Below are 24,598 nucleotides of genomic sequence, written 5' to 3'. Positions count from 1 at the left end.
TTATGTCTAGCCAATCACAGGCTTCACGTCATTTAAGGTCTCTTAGAAGTCCTATCAAATTCAACAAAATTAGGTGATAAAGTATTTACTTTTAATTTATATGCATACCATTTTTGATCAGCGTAAGATTGGATTTGTCGTGCACTAGTACCTAACTGTTGTTTACTAATTCTTTAACCAGAAATTTTATGGTCTTTTATACTTGTCAAAAACTATACATTTCTATCAATTCATGTGGAGAAAATAAGATAACAATATGTCTTCATTATATGTACCAAAATACTTATTCAAACTATGTAATTCTTGAGAATAAACTCAGAAATACATATCAGTATGTCTATCTCTTTTTATATTTATATAAATCTTTCAATAGCGTTAAAATAAAGTTAGTATATATAACGTAAGAATTGTCCCTCAAATGCTATATAAGATACATTTTTTATAGAAAAGTCAGTTTATTTTTAAAAACATCGAAATGGAGAAGTACATTGCGAAACAAAATTCTTTACTACTCGCAGCGGCCTAAAATTACACAACTTCGCCTATCAGAAATCTATATCCACCTTTTATTATTGTTATTTCTGTCCTAAAGTACGGAAAATTTGGTTGCGATACGACTTTAATATGCATCGTCTATTGGTTCACAACGCATAGCTAAAAAGTATTTGTAAGGCAAAGAAAAATTGTTCAATAAATAAAAAACAATTATAAGACCTCAATTTTAAAATAGTTTTTACTTTACTTTTCTTTATGCATCGCGTATTTATAGTTAAAAAGTTAAGAATCTAGGTCAAATAAAACATCTAGTAATGCGTCGTCATCTCCATCATCCAGCAAAGTTAAATAATGGTTAGTCGGTGGCGGTTGAGGTCCTATAAGTTCTTCAAAGATGTGGTCGTCGTTAGGAAAAACCTCATCTTCTAGCCTGGATAGGTCGCCATCCAATTGAAATTCCTGTGCACACTGAAATACATCTTCACCTTCTTCGTGTGTGATAAGGGATTCCAAGAAAGCCTGCGTAGTAGTCCCCAATGGAAACTGGCTCCACTCAAGAGACTCCAATCCTGGGTCCCTATTTTGGGTCGACGATGCAGCCGGTTGAAATACGCTTTGTAGAAGGCGATCAACCGAATCTTCTGCTTCGGAAACCTGCACAAGTTTTAGATCCGCGTTTTCGATTATTTGAAGATCAGATTCTTGCGTGGGTGGTAATTCCAGGTTGTTAATCTCAATCTCGTTTTCCGAATCGATAAATTCTACGATTAGATCCATAGGTGTGCAGTACTGAGGCATTTGAAAAACTGATCCTGAGCAATTTGAGTGGTGTCATTTTTATAGTCCATAATGTTCACTTAACAGGTTGACATCTACAGGGAGTGCATACAGGCATGTTGTAATCCTAGAACTAATCCGATTGGTTCTCGAACATAAGGAGCAGCCCAATACCCCAGTAGAATGGTTATTAGAAGGAAAAGGAACACAAGGATTGATAACAAGTTACCGGGGGTGAACGTGGTGTAGGAGGGGTCTGGATGTAGGTAAATATCGAAGGTGTGCAACTTCGACATAGGTTAAGGAAAGGCAATCTCTGTGTAAGCAAGATATGAATAAATGGTCAGTTAAGGTCGGGCCAGCATTGGCATAAGATATCGCGATGCAACCATTCGAATTTCCTAAGCCCTAAGCTAAGAGTATCTATTAAAAGCGGTTGTGGAGGTTTTTTAGGCGGTTTTAAATGTATTTTGTATGAGTTGTTTTTAATTGCAAGCGTATACTCATCCCATAATCAGTGTGTTTGGTATTCCACGGATCCCATTTTATTGCATTTAAAATATTGTGACCCCTCGTTATCTTCTGAGAATCAGCAGGAGAAAGTGAACGTGTGTACCCACGAACCCGAATCTCACCCCCTACCCTCGAGTCCTTACTCATGACTGGTTGTGCGCGAAGGTGTGAAATTTTAATTTTGTGAGTTTTGTTCAAAATGTGCAGTTTTTATTTTAGAACAGAGAATTATACCATTGGAAAGGGCTTGAAAAATGCTTTAAAATATAAACCTTAAAGTGATCCCACTAGCTAATTTTTCTATACACACCCGTCTAAAAAAAACGTGATCCTATAAGTCTTATACAACTTTAACATTAAAGTAATTCCTCAGCTCATTTTTCCTAGACACACTCCTCAAAAGGAATCGTATAAGAAAAACTAGAGTATAAGACCGCAGCGGCGGTCATCGCAGCGGCAGTCTCGGCAGCGTCCAAACCTCCGCTGCAAAAACCGTCGCTCCCGTATAATAAAAACAACTCATACAAAATACATTCAAAACCGCCTAAAAAACCTCCGTAACCGCTTTTAATAGCTTTTATTGCAAAAATAATTAGGAATGAAAACTAAAACAGGGTTTACATCCCTCTGAGTTCTATAACTCAGATATCTTGAAATTTATTAGATTATTCGATAGCCCGAGTAAATTTAATTTGAATAAAAATATGTAACTTTGAGTAAGAGTGTTAAGCACAGTTAAAGGCCGTACTATGTTAGCCACATGCCTATTTAAACTCTAATCGCGGTTTTTATTTTTCTTTTCAAAAAAGGTTAAAGAGGACTGGAAATACGTTGCTATGGTGCTGGATAGACTATTTTTGTGGATATTTACATTGGCCGTTGTAGTTGGAACCGCTGGAATCATTTTACAAGCCCCGACATTGTATGATGATCGTATTCCTATCATTGAACAGAAGGATTTGGACTTTTCTGGAGCTTCGGCCGGACGCTGCAGACCTCCGCAATAACACTATTTTATTGGAGAGATTTAAGAAATACTTCGCAGGATTCATATTGGTATTTCTTAAACTCAATTTAAAACAAATTATTCCCAGTCCTAAAAACTAAAAAACATTTAATTCGTTAAAGAAAACAAGAAAGGAACTTAACTTCGGCGACCCGATGTTTGTATACCCTTGCAGTTATAAAATAATAATCAATGTTAGTAACACCATATTAAATTTTTAAGGATTGTTGCTAGATTTAGGATTTTAAATGACTGATTATCACAAAGGTCTACCGCTATTCTGAGAGTAAGTTCAGATCGAGAGGCCTTTTCAATTCTGACTGTCGCAGAAGTTGGTGACTTAAATGTATAAAATTTACGAAACTTGATTAAAACAAACAAGAGAGACGCTATTGTAAGGTTACTACCCGTTACTCAGCTTATAAATGAAAAATGTATAACAGTTAAATTAAATTGTGAAGATGACCGCTTTAAAAATGGAACACACCTGAAAAATTTGTGGGCGATAGAGTGGATGTGACAAATTTTTTTTTGGGTCAATCGATAATGCGGCACCCTGCTGAAACAAATTTACGGTACGCAAAAAGTTTAAGAATCTTCATGCCAAGTCCCAACTTTCTCGTACGTCAGAGTTCGTACGGACGGACTGACAAACGGACATCGACTAGGGTAGGGATTCTGATCAAGAATATTCTTATATATATATATATATATATATTTAATCTCTTATATTAATTATATCGCGAAAGGTATGTCTCGCTATCTAGCTTTTTCATTTCTATAATTGTAATCTAGGGCCCAGCATTCTTTTAATTGTTAATCAGCATAAAGCAACCCGAAATTTCGCATTTTAATTTTGCAATAACTAATAAAAAAGCTTATTATTCAACGTTGGTGACGTGATTTGTTAATAAATAATACCAAGTGCAAATCACATAAGTCTATTTAATAACTTTTCCGTTCTTGCGGCTGCGGTGCACTGGCGGAACAACAAATAATAAAGCCATAAATGCAGTGAGCGCTATAAATAAATAGAAGTTGGTGATTGCGGAAATTTGCATGTAAGGCGCAAAATCAGTTATACATAGGAGCGAACATAGCCAAGTAACGGGCTGTTATTTCCTCGTTTGCTTTGCGCTCATCTTCCCGCTGAAACCGAATTTACGGTTTGATTTTTTTCTGTTGTTCTAGGCGCTTTTTGAGACGTTACCACTGATGCAAGCAGGGCAATATTCTTAAAGCTTTATTTAATATAGTGGAGCGTTTAGTGGAGTCTCTATCAAGTGAGGCGTTAACTTCATGAGACGATTCCGGTCTTCATTTGAGGTTGGAGTTGATTGATGAGCTTTAAGAGTCATTTAAAAACGCTCTCGGTGAGCTCAATGAATTGGATTTCGAGGATATGGAAAGTGATTTGAAACTCTTCTTCTTTCTCACTCAGCCTTTGCTGAAGGCGTCACTCCGGGAGTTTTCGGCGCCCAGCATTGCTACCCCCACTTGAGCTTCCAAAATTCGCAGGAGGTTATGCGAATTGGTGTGATTTTTATTTTATGTTTACCACTATCATAGATAGTCATACGGAACTCACCAACGTAGAAAAGTTGCAGCATCTGCGATCATAGTTAAGAAAAATCTCATTGGAAATCTCGGATGGCAACTACGCAATTGCTTTGGATTTGTTGCAAAATAGATTTAATAATCGTCGTTCGTTTAGCATAGTGGCAGAGTGGCTCTGGACACTTCAGGATACACATATTTCCGCTCTCAAAAGACTGGGCACGACGGAATATATCGCAGGATGCATCATCGTCCAAGTCCTGTTCCAAAAGATGGATCCGGCAAGTCAGGCTTCACCTGGGAAACTTAGCGTCTTTTTCTTTGCAAGAAGGAGTACAGCTTCAAGAAGCACTTCCCTGTATCTCACCCTCTGCTCTGCTTTTAGCAACGACTAGCGCTTGAGTAAAAAACATTTTCGTTTCCTGTTAAGCTCTACTCTACATCCAATAATGTTCTGATTAGCAAATCAGCTTCAAAAAAAAAAAATAAAATCTTCAACATCTGTAACTGGAATGGGAGATTCTAGTTTTGTGACAGATGTTCACTCGGTCAGTATTAAGATTCAGTCCCGAACTTCCGAATACTCATCCAACATTACCGAGGTGATAGCTCCGAACATAACAGAAAGACAGCAAAGCTTCAACGTTGACATCGGCAACTGGAACACTCCCAAAAATATAGAATTAGGTGACCCAAGGTTTTATGCTCCCCGGTGATTGGAGCCAATCTCTTTTTCGATATGTTGTGCGTTGGGCAAATCAAGCTTCCACCTGGACTACCCTTTTTTCAAAAAAACTCTTCTGAGTTGGGTTGTTTCTGAAGGTTATGGCCTTTCCAATGTCTCTTCTAATGCCATCTCAAGATGTACGTCTAGTAGAGAGAATAACTTCGATTGGTTAGATGATCTTTGACGATTTTGGAAAGTGGAAAGCTGTGCCGAGCCAATTATACGCGCTACGAAGGAAGAATTGGACTGTGATTATTCTGTTCAGCTGCCTGCCAAGCGCAATCTAGATCTCTTGGGAGAGTCCTACTATCAAGCTTATCGAAGATTATTGTACCTAGAGAGCAAGTTGAATCGTCAGCTAGCCTTGAAAGCTCAATATGCAGCATTCATAAAGGAATACCTCGATCTAGGACATATGTCAACAGTTTCTGCCGCTGAAATTGGGTCGTGCAGATACTTCTTGCTTTATTATTGCGTCATAAAGGAAGAAAGCTTCACCACAAAGCTTCTCTTGGTTTTGATGGATCGGCGGCCAGTTACTCAGGATATTCTCTCAACGATGATTTTATGGCATTGTGTCGCTGAACTCTTGTCTAGGCTCATCACAGAAGTGAATGGGACGAGTGCATTTGAGAAAGAATTGTACTGCTGTGGCGCTTTCATGGATCCGAGACGAGCCATCCAGATTTAATATTTTTGTAACGATCGGTTCGGCTGACATTTAAGAGCTAACTGAGTGAGTTCAGTGGCAATATGTTCCAACTTTCTCCCGAGGTGCCTTTCCTGCTGAACTCAACGAGTCTCCTCTCTGTGTTCATGGGTCAAAATTCCTTTGTGGCCCTAAAGCTGACTGGCGAACCCCAATCATTGCTAAAAGCCAACGCTTGATGTTCGCCGGAGGATTCTACAAATAAAATCTCTATACGAAGACATAGTGGCTAGTTCAAAATTTTCCTATTCCTGTGCTTCCCTTTAAAGAATTTTCGGATACGACTATAAGTTTAGTAATCGCATCCGTCGCCCTACGCTTTCGGTGTCTGATCTTCAAGGCGGGACTCTGCTGTTGCTTCGTCTTGTCCAGCGCTTACATTCATGGGATGACATCAAATCATTGCAGTCAAAGGAATTGTTGCACTCGTTTGCATCTCTTTCGCCATTCATTAATCAATATGGGCTATTAAAGTGGATGGTCACTATTGTCATTATTGCTCACTATCATGAACGCAATCTGCACAATGGGGCACGGGCACTACTCGGCATAATTCGATCCCAATATTGGCCTGGTGATGAAGGAAGTAAACAAATGTATTAGATGCTTTCGGATGAAGCCTCGAGAAGTTGAGCATATAATGGCGGATTTTCCAATGGAACGACTAGGTTGATCTCATGCATTCGAAGTCACTGGAGTTGACTTTTGCGGGCCATTTCTCTACAAGTCAGAGGTGCGAAGCCAGCCTCCAGGAAAATGCTACGTTTGCGTCTTCATTTGTTTCGCCAGGCTATTCATTTGGAGTTGATCAGGAATCTCTCTACGGTATCGTTTCTACTCAAATGATTTGTATGCTCAGAATTAGGCCGCAGCAGCTTTGGTCTGATAATGCAATCAACTTTGTTGGCGCCCGCAACGAGCTGTTCTTTTTGTTCCGATGGAAAGAAGAATACTTGACACTACTGCAGAAGCGCTCCAAGAGGCGCACCCCAAAACCTGGCCTGGTTGTCAATGTCTTGGTTCTGGTCAAGGACAAATACTTGCCTGCCATGAAGTGGCCCCACGCCAGAGTCTGTTCGGTGGAAATGGAGTTGCTCGAGTTGCCGTTCTGACGACAGCATCAGGAGTGACAAAGCGAGCAGTAAACAAGCTGTGTCTGCTATCCCTTAAGGATGATGTTGAAACTCAGGCTTCCAAGGTGGGGAGTATGTCGGGTCACGCAATCCCAGCAGCTAATTAACGTCTTAATTTGATAACATATATTAATTGCTTCGCGAAAGGTATCTCTATCTATCTAGCTTTCTCAGCTTGTATACTTGCGTACTTGGCCCCAGCTTTCGGCTAATTGTCTCTTTGTAAATTAAGTACGAATTCTGATCTCGACATTAAACGCACTCTCGTCTCGCCTGTTAATTTATAGTTAACAAGCATAAAACAATCGGAATTTTCTTACTTTAATTTTGCAATAACTAATAAAAAATCTTAATAGTTCAACATAAATGGTAGGTACTTTTTAACATATATCCAACTAGCTTGGAAATGACGTCTTTTATATTGTTCTGAATTTCGAATTTAACTTTATGAAAATCGAACGACTTCAGTAGTGGATATAAGTATTTTGCGTAAATAAAATTTAAATGCCGTTTGAATTATGCGATACTTCTCTTAACCAATTTAGTACTTATTGAAAATACCAAATTTGTGTGATAGTTTTCTAGCAAGGAGCCATGCCCGCGCACAATCCGCGAAACACACCCCCCACGGTTTTTATGCTAACAACAAATTTTTAACTGAAACGTATTTGTCTCATCAACACTTATCGATTGATCTACAAAAAACGCAACGCCCACTCTAAGGCCCACTCTTGTGGGAGGTAACTGAGGCGGCCACAGTTTTCATTCTAGAAAAAATTTTGTTGCTGAAATGTATTTGTCTCATCAAGAAATATCGATTGCCCCAAAAATAAGTTTTCCACGCCTACTCTAACGCCAACAAACCCCGCCCCCCTCGCAATGACTACAAGATCTAGCAATGATAAGGGCATTTATCCATGTGTGTGGATAAACATGGTAAGGAAAAAGCAGGATGATCGTTTACCGAGTTTTAAAAAGAACTAGAAGGCTGCGAATGGTCCGAAAGCTATTATCTGTAATATTAAAAGGTAATTACTTTACAGCGCTGTGGTATATGACTATTACTCGTATGATAAATTTTCGGGATCTCGCGCTCTTATTTTTTTGTGTTTTGTGCCTTTGTGATTTTTGAATGTGATCCCAGTGCCAAATTTACTTTGAGGTATTTTTGATATTTTACTTCATTACATTTTTCATTTGTTTGTCTTATAATGGCCCTTGTCTGTTTCAAGAAAAACTTCACACTTGCGTCTTCTACGAAAGACCCCTTTATTTTTTGCTGGCTCTGCGATTCGATGATCCACGTCAATGTGCAGGATTCACCGGCATAGTGAAATATTTTATTGATCTTAACTCTGGTCTTATGTGGTCATGTGGTTCCTGCAAGGAAATGGTGGTTGAGATGAGCGGCTTTATGAAGCAGACTCGGGACAGCCTGTTGAATATCTCGGGTGCTTTTAGGCAACTCAATGAGGAGTTCAATAACGTCCGTTCCCAGTTTAATAATAAAAAATTATTAACCGAGTCGCCTAAACGCAAAAAAAGCCAGCTTAACCGCCGTTAATACCACCATGGAATCCAACCCAAATCCGAACTTGGTAGCAGCAGTTCCTGTCGATACAGGGGTAAGCGAACCAACTGTGCGTACGGATGCAACTAGCTCGAGTGATGTCCATGTTTCCGGACTAAAAGGTTCTGTACTGGCTAAGTCAAAGAAATCGGTACCGACCGTTCCTATAGGTACTGTAGTCACCGTTCCTGGATCTCAGCCTAGTGAGGTTCAGACTGCTTCTGGGGGGCGTAAGAAACTATCAGTTGTTCCACAAAGGAAGCAATTATTTCTTTCTAGATTCACCCCAGATACCACATCTGAGGATGTTCTGGAATTTATACGTGAAAAATTTGCATCCGAAGATATTGCAGTTGAACAATTTCGATATTCATACGCTCGTAGGATATCGTCTTTTAAAATATATGCTCCGCCTGATGTTTTTAATGTTTTACTTTCTGAAAGATTTTGGCTTAATGATGAGTAATTAAAAAATTTGATCCTGATTACCGTTACTTCTAGCCTAACATCTGAAAGAATTCTCATTCATATTCCCAATGAATTTGAATTTCTAAGTGTGAAAGTTTCTTTGCAATCTTTATCTGTTTTTGTTACATGTTTTTATATTCCACCTGGCTCTGACCTAGTAAGTTATGAGCACCATCTCTCTGCATTAAAATCTGTCTTATCCCGACCTTTTGATTGTTTTAGGTGACTTTAACCTACCTGATATTTCTTGGTCTCCTCCTACTGACTCATTTGTCGCTATGCCGTTATACGCCCATGATTTTGTTGATGGCCTTTTAGAATTATCGTTACAGCAAGTAAGCTTTATAAAAAATTCCTTAAGAAGACAATTAGATCTTGTGTTTGTTTCAGACCCGTCTGAAATCACCGTATGTAGAATTAACGCTCTTGTTGTACCTGAAGACCCATATCATCCAACTATGGAATTGACATTTGCATCCCCTGCTCTGTTACCCTCTCTCCTTTAGTTTCTCCAACTAAAATGAGATGTTTTCGTAAATGTGATTATAATAAACTTAACGATATGATTTCTCATTATAATTGGACAGACTTGTACAATTGTACAGACATTGAAAGTGCCACTGAACTATTCTATACAGTCTTAAATACGTTTTTTAATGAATGCGTACCTGATGGGTTTCTTTCAAACCAAAACAGACCTCCTTGGTTTACCAATGCGCTTCAAAGACCTAAAAACCTTAAATCTAACACTTATAAAAAGTATACAAAATCGGATAGACCAGCAGATTTTTCAAAATATGTTGTGGCTCTAACAGATTTTAATGTTCTCAACAGTCATTGCTACTCTATGTATCTAAATCGATGTAAATTTGAATTTTCAAACTATCCGAAACAGTTTTACAATTTTGTTAATGCCAAGCGTAAGACATCGGCATTGCCATCATCGGTACGTCTAAACTCAATGGAGGCATCGACGGATTCTGAAATTGCTGATTTATTTGCTGAGTTTTTCCAAACTTCTTATAGTTCGACAGCTTGGACAAATTCTAACTACCCTAATCCCTTAAATAGGGCAAATTATATTTTCTCCCCTGTAATCACCGAAAGCTCTCTCGTAAGAGATTTAGCAACAACAACTCCAACATGTTCTCCCGGTCCAGATGGACTTCCTGGATGTGTGCTTAAGTTTTGTGCGTCAACCATTTGTAAACTGGTTCTTAAACTTTTTTATTTGTCAATTTCATCATCAGTTTTTCCTTCTATCTGGATGGACTCTTTTATTATTTCACTCCATAAAAAAGGTGGGAAAGGAGATGCCCAAAATTATAGATAATTATCGGCAATTCCTAAACATTTGAACGTATTATCATTTCTCATTAGCAACATTTATGTTCCTCGCTTATATCACCATGTCAGCATGGTTTTGTTAAGCGAAGATCGACCACCACCAACCTTCTTGAATTGTCATCTATTGTAATAAATGGGTTTAAGAAAAAAATGCAGACTGACATTGTATATACAGATTTTAGTAAGGCCTTTGACTCCATTAACCACTCACTTCTTTTATTTCAAGTTACTTGAATGGTAGGACTCAGAGGGTTATATTCAAGAATGCTGTTTCAAAATTGATCTACGTGACATCTGGAGTGCCTCAGGGTAGTCATTTGGGCCCTTTGCTGTTTATTAACGATCTTATCATAACACATTCTCGTGTACTAATGTATGCTGATGATGTTAAGCTTTGTTTATCATATAATGATATAGCGTCGGGATTTAACTTACAGTCGGATATTGATTGTTTTCATGGATGGTGTGAGTACAACCTTTTAAATTTGAACTGCCTTAAATGCAACGTTATGACTTTTTATAGGGGTACTCCTACGTTAAATACGCCACTTGACCGTATTTATTTAGTTAACGATTTAGGTGTTCTTCTTGACCCTAAACTTAAATTTGACTGTCACATTATGTCCACTGTTAACAAAGCCATGAGTGTTCTTGGGTTTATAAAGCGTTGGTCAAAAGAATTTGATGACCCTTATACGACTTGTCCCTCCCTTGTCCGTCCTATTTCGGAATATTGTTCGTTGGTTTGGAGTCTGGAATCTGGGATGAACTGGGATCAAAACGTAAGGCTCCCTTCCTACGAGAGAAGATTACAATTGCTTAATTTACCTACACTTGTAAATCGTAGAACAATGCTTGGTACTATTTTTATACAAAATCTTATAAGAAGTGACATTGATTCTGCAGAACTTTTACACCGCCTAACATTCAACTTTCCCGTTAGACTAACACGAAATTATTATCCTCTAAATTTGCAACGATGTACATCAAATTTTTGTCTGCGCGAGCCCTTTCGCGTTCTATGTAATAACTATAATAAACTTTATCATTTAATTTGCATTTCAACATCTATCTCGGTATTAAAAACTAATATTTGAACTCATTTGTTTAAGCCTTAGTTGTGCCTTTTATTTTCATTTGTGTCCCGTCTCTATTTGTTTTATGTATGTATCTTCCTCGCGAACTCGCATTTTTTGCCCAAATTGATAAAAGGGCCCCGCGCTTAACAAGCACGTGCTTGGTGTCTTTGGGTCACTTGTTTGTACTGTTCGAAGTGCATCAACGTCCATATACATATATTATGTTAGTTAACATAGAGTGCGGTATATATTATTAATAAATTATAGGGTCACTGGGGTCCCGACACAAGATTTACTTGGGAGTTCGTCTTCATACTTGGCAGACTTACTTCAGAGTTCGACTACATACTTGGTAGATTTACTGGGGAGTTCGACTACATACTTAGGAGTTCGACCACATGCTTTGGAGTTCTACTACAATACTCTACATACTACCCACAATTTGACTGCCAGCCACCGGTGAACGCCTTCGCCATCCTCGCCGACGACATCCAGTATTTCCGTTCCGGGTTCTTTTTGCGGCGGCCTCCAACGCAAAGCGCTCGGGCCGACTACGATCGCCCTCCGTGCCGGCCAGCAATGGCTAAAAATTTAAAACAAAACACATGTACCTTGATTATATACCTAGCATTTACTTCCCTGTGTGATTGTGCATTTATCCGGATTTTGACCCGAGAGCCGTGTTTGTCCATATGTTAGTTAAATGGTATAGCTTACAGTGCAGTTACGTACCTTTTGGACTGTCCCTTCTTTTCCCCAGGAGCTCCTCAGGATTAGGTGACCCAACATGCACGCCCTGCTTGTGTACTTTTTGAGGGCCGTGTTTCCATGCGAGCTCTACCAATACATGACTGGAAAAGTATAACTTTCCGCAGTGCCTGTAGCCTTTTCCTAAAAACAGATCCTCTCCTTGTAATACAAGTATTAGTCTTGAAGGCTGAGAATAATAGATCGGCTAGGAGGGAAATGAATATAAATTATTGTACTTGCCACTAAGTTCATTAAATGTTTGTAAAACCAACAATTTGTGAGTAACTTGTCCCAGTAGAGGAGATGCAATGGCCGTAGTCGCGAGGAGGGATGCCGTCTGGCCGAGTTTGGGTGGTGCCCAGCAGCATATGATGGGTACCCATGGTAGGGAGGAAGCGTTTGGCTGAAACATCAATAGCCACCAAATAAAAACCAAAATTCTGTCGATGTTTTCATGTTGCGAGCTGTACTGTGGTGTAGTGGCGCCAAATTTAAACCAAATAAATTGTAGAGGCGAGGACTACTCGCCCATTTATAACCCTGACGCTCTCGTCATAACGAACTGTGGCACGAACACCACGCGCTGCACAATGACCTCGACTTTAGATAGAAATAGAGGACGTGAAAGAAAAGCTAACAGGAGCCATAACTAGCCGATGTCCTTAACTGGCGGCTAGCACCACGAATGATAGCTAGATCAGCTGACGTACAGCTTGGCGGTGACAAAAGAATGGGGGTTTTCGTGAAAGCGCAGGACGAGTTAAATCGGAAACCCACCGGCGAGGGTCAGTTCCATCTCCCCAGGTCCAGGAGAAAAAAGGAAAATTTCAATTTGGTAGTGAGGAATATTTATTTCAGTGTTATTTATTTTTGCTTTTATTGATTGTCGTATTTATTTGTTTATTTTGTTATTTGATATATTATTTATTATTTATTGGTTATCTTAATTATTTGTTTATGGTCGTATTTATATTATTAATTAGTTAGTTAAGTATTTATTTGAAAACAGTAATAAAACATGTCCGAGGGTAAGGCCGGAAAAGATAGGCACGGTCACCAGCTACAGTCGAAGGGTCCTCCTGGCGATGAAAAGGACGAGGTCTGGTCCAGGGGGGGATGCGGAGTTTCCGCGAATATCGCGGGGGTTTACCCAGAACGACGGTAGGTTTTGCGGTGGATCGAATAAGGGATCTACCGGCGGATCTGGTACACCATCGGTCGCGCAGGGTCCTTGATTTCAAGGCGATCGTCGAGGCGCAGAGCAACTTCGAGATCCGGAGCAGGAGAGCTCGCGAAAGCTGAACCTGAAACGGGATACAGCGGCGGCTATAAATGTAGCTTTAGCAAAAGCTGCCCAAACTTATCGCGCATTTCAGGACTTGGGAGTTGGCCAGGCGTTGAGGGACTTGATCAAGAACGGCTTCATGGACATGATGAAGTTGCACAACGACGTCCTTAGGCCAGCCTAGACCAGACTGCCGCCACTCCAGGAGGGCGCAAGTAGCTAAGCCCTGATGGTGCCCACTCCGTCGGATCCAGAAGAAGGCGCAAATGACTCGCAGTATGACAAGCAGTATTTCCGGAAATATGCCAACGCGGGAGCTACATTCTTGTGGAACCCCTCCCTCGGAGGAGAGGACGATGGCCATTCTGTGGAGGATTTCGTGTTATGTATAAAGTTCCGGAAGCGGAACTTTATCAGCATCAGTGTCCGTGGCATGAAGTTCGTTGTTTTTTTTTTTATCTTCTTTGTAATGAATCAAACTTTATTTTCAAATGGTTTTCAACTCTATAGCTGGTAAGGAACACTGAAAAAAACAAAAATTAAACAAATAATTATATTTTTTTCAATAAATTTTAAAAATTTAAAAAAAAGTAAAAAATTAAAAGGCTATCATAATTTTCTGTTGATAAGTGAAAACATCATAAGAATATCTTCTCCCATTTCAGAGATATCAAATAATGACTGAGTGCAACTTTTTCGAAAAAGTGTAGAAAATGCGATATATTTTGACCCCTGAAACACCGGTAAACCTCAAAAATCGTTCAAATGAAGATTTCGTTTTGTCGTTGTGAACTGGAAAAACAGAAAAGATCCATGAAAATCTGACTTTCGGAACAGGTGTTGCTTCTAGAGTGGAACATGAGTTCCTCGCCGCTACCCTGATTCGACCTGAATGGTTGTGACGTAATTTTCCTTCCCAAAGCAAGTCGAAAAACATGAAAGCGCCGACCAGCAGGTCGCTTTATATTTTAAAAACTAAGGGTCTGTTTGAAAAATATCATTTGGGATACAATCGGCATATCCAATTGCATTTGCATTTAAACGATACCCTGAGATCGATTGTAAAAATATGCATTGAACTACCTCTTTGAAGGAGTTCAGACGAGACCCAATAGTCTGGACTGCAAAGTTAGCTGTACACAGATGATGTCGCATCACGGCGGTATTATTTTAATTGCTAACGTAATAAAATCAACCATAGTTTAATTTAATGGGAGCTGGTCATGTAACCAATATTCGCTCTCTGCTGCTGATGCATAAATTGCATCTTGGTTATTATAATTATAATTTAAACCTAAAAAAATGGTATTCGGAAAACGTTACTGTTGGTGAAGTACATGCAGAAATAATGCTTCAAAATTTATTGAACCACAGAACAAAAAACATTATCGAGTTTTTTTGCAAAATATATATATAATTAAATTCTTGCACTATAAGTTTAAGTTAAAAAAAAACTTTATTTAATTTCCTATTCTTAAACTAGTTACAATTTTTATATTTGAAGAACACCGACTTGCTATTGACAAATCTCAAACTGAATTCGCTTTCTAACTCCTACTTCATTTACGATTATACCTCGTTTTTGAGCTATAGAGCTTTTCGTGAGTGGGTTTTGTTGCTATTGAGTGACTCTCTAACTTTGGACTTTAGACTCCAGACTTGGGTCCCGAAATCGGAGTATCCTGAAATGCGGGAGCGTGCCGATAGTGTGAACAGCGGCTCGTTCTAATTGTTTAGTCTACAAGCTAAGGTTTTTGTTTCATGGTAATTTTCCTATGGCTTGTTTATAGCTTTGTAATTTTCCATTGGCTTGTTTACAAATAAATTTAGATTCTTATTTCTTAGAGGGTGACTTGATTATTATTTCTTAATGGGTGTCCCAAAGGGTGACTGTGTGTGTACGTTGAACTATGGATATGTCACTCCCCCATCCTGTCCTCACGTGAATAATCTTGGGTATAACATTATGTTTTCATCTACGTTAATTTAATTAGGTAGATCGTTTACAACTTCTGTATTCTATGGTGTTTCTTCTTTTGATTTTTTAGTATTTTACAATAATTTTTCTTGGCTCTTAAATTTATACCATAAATACAATAAAATGCTTATAATAATAATTACAAAAGTTGTTAAGGTAATTGTTTGAAATACATTATAATATCTTGTATGTGATTCAATTATTTCTTTTGTTTGAATATATGACAGTTGTTCCAATTTTGTTATATTATTACTTATATAAACGCTCTGTGTGTAGTCTAACATTAAGTTTGAAAGAGTATTCATCTAATTGTATTGAACAATTAAGGATTTTAACGATATTACTTCCGACAAGAGAAATTTCTTTATTAATGCAATTTTGATTAAGCGATGTTTTAGGGATAATCCAAGTCAATAAAAAACTGGGTTCAACATAAATAATTTGGAAATTTTTATAAGTTGGAGTGAATTTACATTCGGTATTTTCTTGTCTTATTATTCCGTTTATGCATTCGTCAGTTACTATTTTCTCTGTTTCTTTATTAAATACTTTGTCTTCATAAAGGAAATATTTTTCAAATATATTTTCTTTTTCGTTAGAATAAGGAATTATTTCGAAAACAGGAGATTTGACTATCTCTGAAGGGATATGGGAAATATTCAAAATTTCGTTTGTGTCAGCTTTGAGCCAAGTAGAAGTTTTGATTTTTAACAATTTTTCAGGGTTAATATTTTTCAAATAATCATGTTTTAGTAATTTTGGATTGAATAGCCCTAACTTTGTCATTTGCATTGAATATTAATACGCTAACCTGTTAATCTCTTCCTCCTTTTTCTTTAAGGTTGTTAATCATTTCAATTCCATTGTTTATAACATCTATTATCATATTTAAATCAGTGTCTATTAAATTACTAATTTTTTGTTCCATTTCATCCTTATCATCTTGATCTAAAGTTCCGAACAGATATTTCTAAACAGATCCTACAATGTTAAATAAACCTCTTTTACTGCATTTAGCTATTGTTCCATTAATTTCTCTTCTAAGTTTCTCTACTAAATATCGGATTTGAATGACATCATTGAATTCTTTGGCTTGTTTCAAATGATTTATCGGTTTTTGTTATATTTACGCTTAAATAATGATATTCGTAATTAGTTGGGATTTCTACTGATCCTGTTTTAAATATGAGGTATCCATTCTGAGCTTTTGTAGGATTTATCTCAAAACTTTGTCCGATTGTCAACTGAATTACAGTTGCTAATATAATAGAGAAAATTATTGGTTTGATTGGTCTGTTCGTTTCCTTCCGTTGGCCTGGAATTATTATCATATTTGCTTTTATTAATTCTCTTTTTCTTTTTAAATTTTGTTTTATAATGTTCTATTTATCTTTTCCTGTTAGTTTCTTCAAAATGTTTTTCGTCAACTTTCTTTAAAGTACCTGTTTTTTTTTAATGGGTTTGTAGTCTTAGACTTCACTAATGGTGTTGTTTATATTTTAGGTCTATTTCATAGTCATGGCGTTTTTCATTTAATTTTTTAATTCTGTTACCTTTCTTCATTTGTGTGTCGAAATCTGGTGTTCCTGCATACATGAAAATATCTGCTGGTGTCTTTTATGATTGTAAATATAAAGGATTAGTTCGAACTTTGTATATCTATTCTTAATATCTGATTCACTTCCTATGATTCTTAACTTTTCATATACTGATTTGTGGAATCTTTTTATATTTGAAATACCGTTCTTACTAGTTTTTATTTGAATTTGAACTCCTTCTGAGTTTAACCAATTATGTAAAGCTACGCACATAAATGGTGAATCTTTGTCTGCTTTAATTTCTTGAGGTTTTCCCATTTCATTAAATATTTTCAGAATTGCTCTTTTGGCTTCTAACCAATCTCTACCTGTTACTTCCACTAAAGTAGCCAATTTGGAATATACGTCTATGCATGATAACAACTTTTGGTCGTCTACCATATAAAAATTCATAACAAATTTTTCCCTTATATTCTGAATTTCTGGGGTAATTTCAAATATCATTTTAGTATTTCTATGTTCTGTTTTGGCAATATTACAAATTTCACATTCAATTATTATATTTTGAATTAATTTTTGATAGTCAGGGAAATAATATTTTTCTCTGGACCATTTGCAGTTTTCTCAATTCCCGGGTGTAGAAGTTCTTTGTGTCTTTTTAGAATTTTTTCTTTAAAGCCTGTGTACGTCAGAATATCTTCGAGTCTTGTTGTACATCTCACTAGTTTCGTTAAGTGATTTGCACTTATAATTTCTACATAAGCTTTTTGGAATATAATAAAATCTGAGTCATCGTGGAAATAAATGTCACTCTTTTTGGTACATAAATACTCTTTAATTATTTCATTCGCTGAAGTTCCTGTCATTTCTTTATAAATAGTTTTAAATTTAATTTATGAAAATAGTGTGTCACTTCTGTCGTATCTTCGTTGCCTTTAAAAATAATTGAATGGTTTCTCGGTAATAGAAATATAGTTTTGATTGTCTTCTTGTGTACTGTGCACTGTTGCGTCTGCGTTACTATCTGTTTCATCTTGTATGTCCTGTTCAACATTGTCCGTAAATATGGCTTCTTGTATCTTGGTTCTAGATAATGCGTCGGCTACGTAATTCTCTTTTCCTGCTAAATATATTATCTGATAGTCGAAATCATTTAATTTTATTTTTCATCTTTGTAATTTCATATTTGTTTCTTTGATATTATTTAACCAAACTAAGGGTTAGTGGTCAATTAATATTTCGAAAGACCTGCCGAATAGATATGACCTAAAGTATTTGGTAGCCCACACGATTGCTAAAAGTTCTTTTTCTATCGTAGCATAATTTATCTCGTGTTCGTTAAGGGTTTTGTTGGCATAACAAACTGGTTTATGATTCTGTGATAGTACTGCTCCTATCGCCATGTTACTTGCGTCTGTTGTTAAAAAAAAAATGGGTTGTTAAAGTCGGGATAAATTAAAATAGGGTCGGATGTTATTAAGACTTTCATTTTTTCAAATGCTTCTACGTATGGTTTGTCTTTAATATTAATGGTTGCACTCTTTTTTAATTTCATAGTCATTGGCTTTACAATATTTGCGAAATTCGGTAGAAATTTTCGATAAAATACACACAGTCCCAGAAATGATTTAAATTCATTTGCGGTCTTTGGTATGGGAAAATTTATAATGGCACTTATTTTCTTTGGATTTGGGTTTATACCTGTAGTAGTTACTACGTGACCTAGGTTTCCTTTTTCCTTTTACTTTTTCATAAACTCACATTTATCTAATTGTCACTTTAAAGTAGCCACTCGTAATTTTTGGAATACTTTTTTCAATGAAAGAATGTGTTCTTCCAATGAAGTAGAAAAAATTATAATATCATCTAGATAAACTAAAAAATCTTTATAGATTTAATCTTCTAATAAATTTTTCATACATCTTTGGAAAGTAGCGGGGGCGTTTTTAAGGCTAAATGGCATTCGAGTACGAGTATATTCGTTATGACCATGTTTTGTTGAGAATGCCGTTTAGCTATTGATTCTGGTTCCATTTAAATTTGATGGAATCCTTTAGCTAAATCAATGGTTGTGAAATATTGACATCTTCCTAATTTGCCCAATATTTCGTCCATTCTGGGTATTGGTAATTTACCATTGATAGTGATTTCGTTTAAATTTCTGTGGTATACTACTAATCTGAATTTCATTTTTCCTGATGCATCGCTCTGTTTTGGAACTATCCAGATTGGTGAACAATAGGGAGATTTTGATTTACGAATTATTCCCTGTTCAACCATTTCATTTATTTGTTTATTGACTTCTTCGTCAAAAGTTTGAGGGTATTTAAATGGCTTTCTATATACTGGATCTTCATGCTTGGTTTGAATTGGATGTTTAATAGTACTTGTAAAAGTCAAATTTTCACCTTCCTTGTACTGGATGTCATTAATTTCAAATAAAACCTTTTTTAAACTTTCTTTTTCTTCTTCATTCAAGTGTTCTAACCTGTTTCCATTACATTCTTAAATTCATTATTTATGGCCAAATTAAATAACTGGTCAATTGACAAAGGTGGATTAAGGCATTCTAATGCGGTCTTATCCTTTTACATTTTTTTTCCAAATGATGGTGGATTAAGACACTTTAATGTGGTCTTATCCTTTTCCATAGCCTATCTAATAACCAGGTGATTATTAGCATTGAGAAGCCGACTAGGAGTGTCGCTAAATATTTTCGCAGGTAATTTAGTAAGCTTTGTGGGCGTCGAAGTAGTGGGCGTCACCAGCCAGAGCCACCTGCACCCGTGGGTTAGGTACTGGCCGAGCCGACCAACCAAGTGTTTTGTGATGCCGTAAAGTCACACCAGAAACCAGGGCGGTGCGACCAAAGTTTTAGGTTCAAGAAATTGGACTAAAACTCTTTCTTCCTCCAAGAAACCGATTATTCAAATTGTTTAAAAACCCAATTAAGACAGGCTGGACACGCCGGCCACGTAGTTCAGTTCCAACACACTCCCGCTGCGTGCAGAAGAAAATAATTTTATATTTGATTTTTTCTTTTGTTTGATTGGTTTGAAAACGCCTCTTAGCGTAATACAATGTGAAGTGCGACGTAACGTAATACGATAGCCATGTAGAGTAAGTTTAGGAACATAAGTAATATATACAAAGGTGTCACAGAAACCGGCGAGGTATTTGGGGTCGATTGGTTTGGAAAGCAACCCATCAAAAATAGAAAATTATTATTATTTACGTCAGCCAAGCGTCCAGCCTGACAATGGTAATAATTTGCTCGAACTATAAAATACCAAGTTTCGGAGTACTTATCGAAATGTTATGTTAACGAATTATTATAGTGCTCGGTATTGTAGTAAAAATATTAAACCTTTTCCTGGTAAACATTTATTGTTAAAAGAAGTTGTAGTTACCCTTCAGTTCCAAAATAAAAGTTGGAGAAACCTCCCGAGACTCCGAGGGGACATGTCTTGGCGCAAGGGGGAATCCCCCCTTAAAATGTAATTTTCTGTAGAATTACAATTATTATTTGCAATCTATGTTTTTAAATAATTTGTTTTTAATATTGAACATTATAAAACCTATAAAAAATCTCAAAAAGAGACGTTCTTTACACATAGAGCATGGCACAACATCTTCAACTTAAGGAAGCACTTAGCTGACTTGATTCATTTTCAAAAAATATCACTTTTATTAATAAATTAAAATGTGTCGCAGCGCACAATTTAAACAGCCGCTGCTTCTCTTTTCATAACTCAAACAGAATGCACCAGGTCTTCTTCTTCTTTTGGTTTTTTTCTAAACATAACGGAGAGACGCAAAAAAGAGCACCGGCCGAAGATTTCCGAGAGCGGAGGGCAGGCAGATTCTAAGACACACCACAGAGGGTAATATCCGAAAATCTGGCTCTCTTTTTTGCCGAAATGTTTTCGTCGGAAGTCTTCTACGCTGCTCCGCGAATTCTCTGCTGACGTCGACAACAGCATACAGTTTTAGGCAGGAAAAAAAGCAGAACTGAAGGGTATTTAGAACAAGAAGGAAGTTAACTTCGGCAAGCCGAAGTTTGTATATCCTTGCAGTTAAAAGAAATAATCAACTTTAGTAAAACGATGTGAAAGTTTTAAGAATTGTTGCTGACTTCATTTTTTATTAAATTGAATTCGAAATTCTTAAAAATATAAAAAATTATATTCCCAATATAATAAGATATGTCAAAAAGCCCCAAAGCTATAATTTGTTTCATATTATTTTCCCACCAATTACCCGATCGTTCCTATGACAGCTATATGATATAGGCGTCCGATTGATAAAATTTAATTCGAAACTCAGAACTAATTTAAAAATGTTATATCCAAGCTTAGAAATATATGTTTTAAAACACGAAAGATATAATTTTTTTTTTAATTTTTCCCCGATAAGCTATAAGATATAGTTGTCCGATCCGGCTGGTTCCGACTTATATACCACCTGCAAGTTTCAGCCCAGATAGCTTTAAAACTAAGAGACTAGTTTGCGTAGAAACGACTGACAGACCGACATGGCTAGATCGACTCGTCTAGTGACGCTGATCAAGAATAATAATAATATACTTTATGGGGTCGAAAACGTCTATTTTCCCAATTCATTCGCAAAAATCTCGACATTGCGAAAGGATTTACTTGAGGCGACCGCGTTCTTGTGACGACTGGCTCATTGGTTTGGTCGAATTTTATGAATTTTTGGCAAAGAATACTTTCCATCAAGGGAAGAACATCACAAAGATTTTGAAAACTGTGGTTCTAGAAATGGCCAGGGCTGAGTCCTTCCTTTATATTATCTTACGTTCTATCTGTTTGTAAAAGAAAATTCTGAAGAGCTTTTAAGGACTCTCATCAGCATCCTAGCTCTTCGAAGTTTTTCTATTTGCAAGTACTCTAAAGAAAGAATTCGTGCAGATGGCATTTTGATTTGATTTAAAATTCTTGACGTTTTACATGTCAAACAAACACACCTCTTAACGAGGTAATAATATAGTGACAATCGCACCTTCAACAACGAAAAGTTCTAATATCAACTTCTGTGACGAAAATGTAATATATGATCTACTAAGTAAACACACTTTCTATATTCTTATATTTACTAAGCAACTTAGTAACGGCATATTGAATTGCAGCGTGCCGAATGTAAAAAATATAGTCAGTATATTTTTACCTCGTTAAGAGGTGTTTGTGCTTGATATCAAAAGTTTTTCTTCTATTTTTAAACAAATCATGTTAGAAAGGGGTACTCATTACAAAATAACTTTCTAATAACATGTAGTTTTAATAGTTCATAAGTTACTGGTGTGCAAAATTTAACTATTTATAACTGTTTTCTCGCAAACTAGCTAGTTTTTCCAAAAGTTTTTCTTATATTGAACCGCTTAACATCATTTTAAATTTCCAATTTTGAATTCGCACAAAAAAAGGTCTATGCTCAGGCAATGTAGGATGCTCCGAAATGGTTAAAACGTCTACTCTTACAAAAATGTGTCGTATGCCAAAAGTCTCAAGGGATATAAACCTTAATATTTTATTTGAAATAGTTACATTCGTTTTTCAAAAAGCAGGAAAAAAACAAAATTAAATTTAAAAAATTTGAACCATAATTTTTAAACGGTGGTATTTATTTAAATCGTGTTCAAAGGTACATAGTACTTCGAAATACCTTTTTAACAACGAATAGCACAAGCCTAAGTAATTTTCCCAAAAGTGGTAGAACTAAGGTTTCTTATATTGAGCTGTTTTACATCGTCTAGAACTCAGGAACTGACAAACCGATAAACAAAATTAAATTTTCAATTTGGAAGGACCGCGAAAATCTTCTTTTGGGTATTCCTTTTGAACGGAGCATCCGAGTTGAGATGTCATTCGAAGATTTTTTTTTTTTGCGAATACAACTAGGTTGATAGCGGAGCATATTTATCCCCGCTGGCCCCAATAGATTACATTTTTACTTTTACACTTTCACTGCTCTTTCAACCAAACCAATTTATTTTCTTAATGCCTTGTTATACAATCCTCGAAGCAATCGGACGATTATTATTAATTTTCATTTCTTCGTGTATACAAGGTGAGTCCCAAGTAAACAGAACTTTTTTATTCTAGCGGCCTCTAGTGGCGCCATTTAAATGTCATCTGCGTTACAATCTGCTATCGTTTATCGACTTCCAGTAAAAATTTCATGACATTTAATTTATTGAAACCCTGCAAGCAAAAAGGCGATTATTCTATCGCCCATCGTCCAGAAGTCACTTCTAAGTCACTTCTGGAAGATAGAAAGACGATAGTACATATTTTACAAAAACAAAATATACATATATCGCGTAGAAGTAACTTCTATGTCACTTCTGGAAGATAGAAAGGCGATAGCACACATATCGATCGCAAAGAAGTAACTTCTGGGACACTTCTGGACGATAGTTAGAAGATAGCACACATTTTACAAAAACAAAAAAGGTCGCGTTCTCGAAGAAGTAACTTCTGATACACTTCTGGACGATAGTTAGACGATAGCACACATTTTACAAAAACAAAAAGGGTCGCGATCACGAAGAAGTAACTTCTGAGACACTTCAGGACGATAGTTAGACGATACAAAAACAAAGTTACTGGGAAAATGGAGGACACGATAAGTGCCGTTCCCCTTTATTTCTGAAAATTCCTCTTCCTTCTCTCAGAAGTATCGCCGAAGTCACTCCTGGAAGTGTCGCCGAAGACACTTCAAGAAGAGTCGCCGAAGTGACTTTCGAGAAGTGCCGCCGAAGTGGCACATTTCTTCCCGACGGGAGTGACTTCCGCGATCCGACGGCCAAAAATTGCTCAGAATTCAACATTCGAAGGACATCATTAGAAAGGCCCAAAAAGAAGACCCGAACTTCCTTTAAAAGATTGTGACTGGTGACGAAACGTGGTATTTTCAATATGATCTCGAAACGAAACGCCAGAGTGCTGAATGGAAGGCGACGGACGATCCGAAACCCAGAAAATTGCGCCTGGAGAAGTCAAAAGTGAAGACAATGCTGATTTGTTTTTATGATTCCAAGGGTACTGTCCACAAATAATTTTTTCAACCCGGCCAAAACGTTAATGCGGTATTCTACCTTTGAGTTTTGAAGCGTTTGGTGCGCCGTGTCCGACGTCTTCGGCCCGAATATCACGAAGATGGTAGTTGGCGTTTGTTGTATCGACGCTTGTGTCCGACTATTTGACCAAAAATCACATTTTTACCATCAACCACTCTCCGTATTCACCTGATATGGCACCGTACGAATTCAAACATTTCGGAAAAATGCATTTGCCGATGAAAGAAAAGCGTTATGCAGATTTAGAGTTAAAAGGCTTGCACCGGCATACTGGCGGCCATACCGGTCAACGAGCTAAAACACTCGTTCGACATGTTTTTGGACCGTGCAAAACGCTGTATTAATGCAGAAGGATCCTTTTTTTAATAAAATAAATTGATTTTGCCGAAAAACTATTTGTTCTGTCTTTTTTTTTTAAGTCCTGTTTACTTTGGAATTCACCTTGTATATAGTAGTCGCCTTCGCACACCCACCTATTGCGGTTCGTCACTAAGTGGACTGCCGTCCACAGTGAATAGCAGAATAGCATTGCTATTATTAAGATTAGTTTAATATTTGTAGTTGGCA

The 24,598-nt window shown here is 36.9% G+C and overlaps 1 protein-coding gene across 19 annotated transcripts in view; it reads left to right on the top strand.

Moving 5' to 3' along the window:
- The window catches only part of LOC108035863 (acetylcholine receptor subunit alpha-like), a 604,633-nt gene that overhangs the window by 417,136 nt on the left and 162,899 nt on the right, over window positions 1–24,598 (top strand). For all 19 annotated transcript variants that reach the window (XR_007763683.1, XR_007763682.1, XM_050886180.1 and 16 more), the window contains one exon: window positions 2,595–2,841. Coding sequence is in view for 17 of the 19 variants with exons in the window: in XM_050886180.1 (XP_050742137.1) it covers window positions 2,595–2,792 (198 nt within the window). In the remaining 2 variants the exon portion in view is untranslated. The remainder of the gene's footprint in view (window positions 1–2,594; window positions 2,842–24,598) is intronic.

Source organism: Drosophila biarmipes, chromosome 3L (genome assembly GCF_025231255.1).
Source record: "Drosophila biarmipes strain raj3 chromosome 3L, RU_DBia_V1.1, whole genome shotgun sequence".
NCBI lineage: Eukaryota > Metazoa > Arthropoda > Insecta > Diptera > Drosophilidae > Drosophila > Drosophila biarmipes.
The sequence above is the reverse complement of the archived record's forward strand: the minus strand, read 5'-3'. Positions and strand labels throughout refer to the sequence as shown.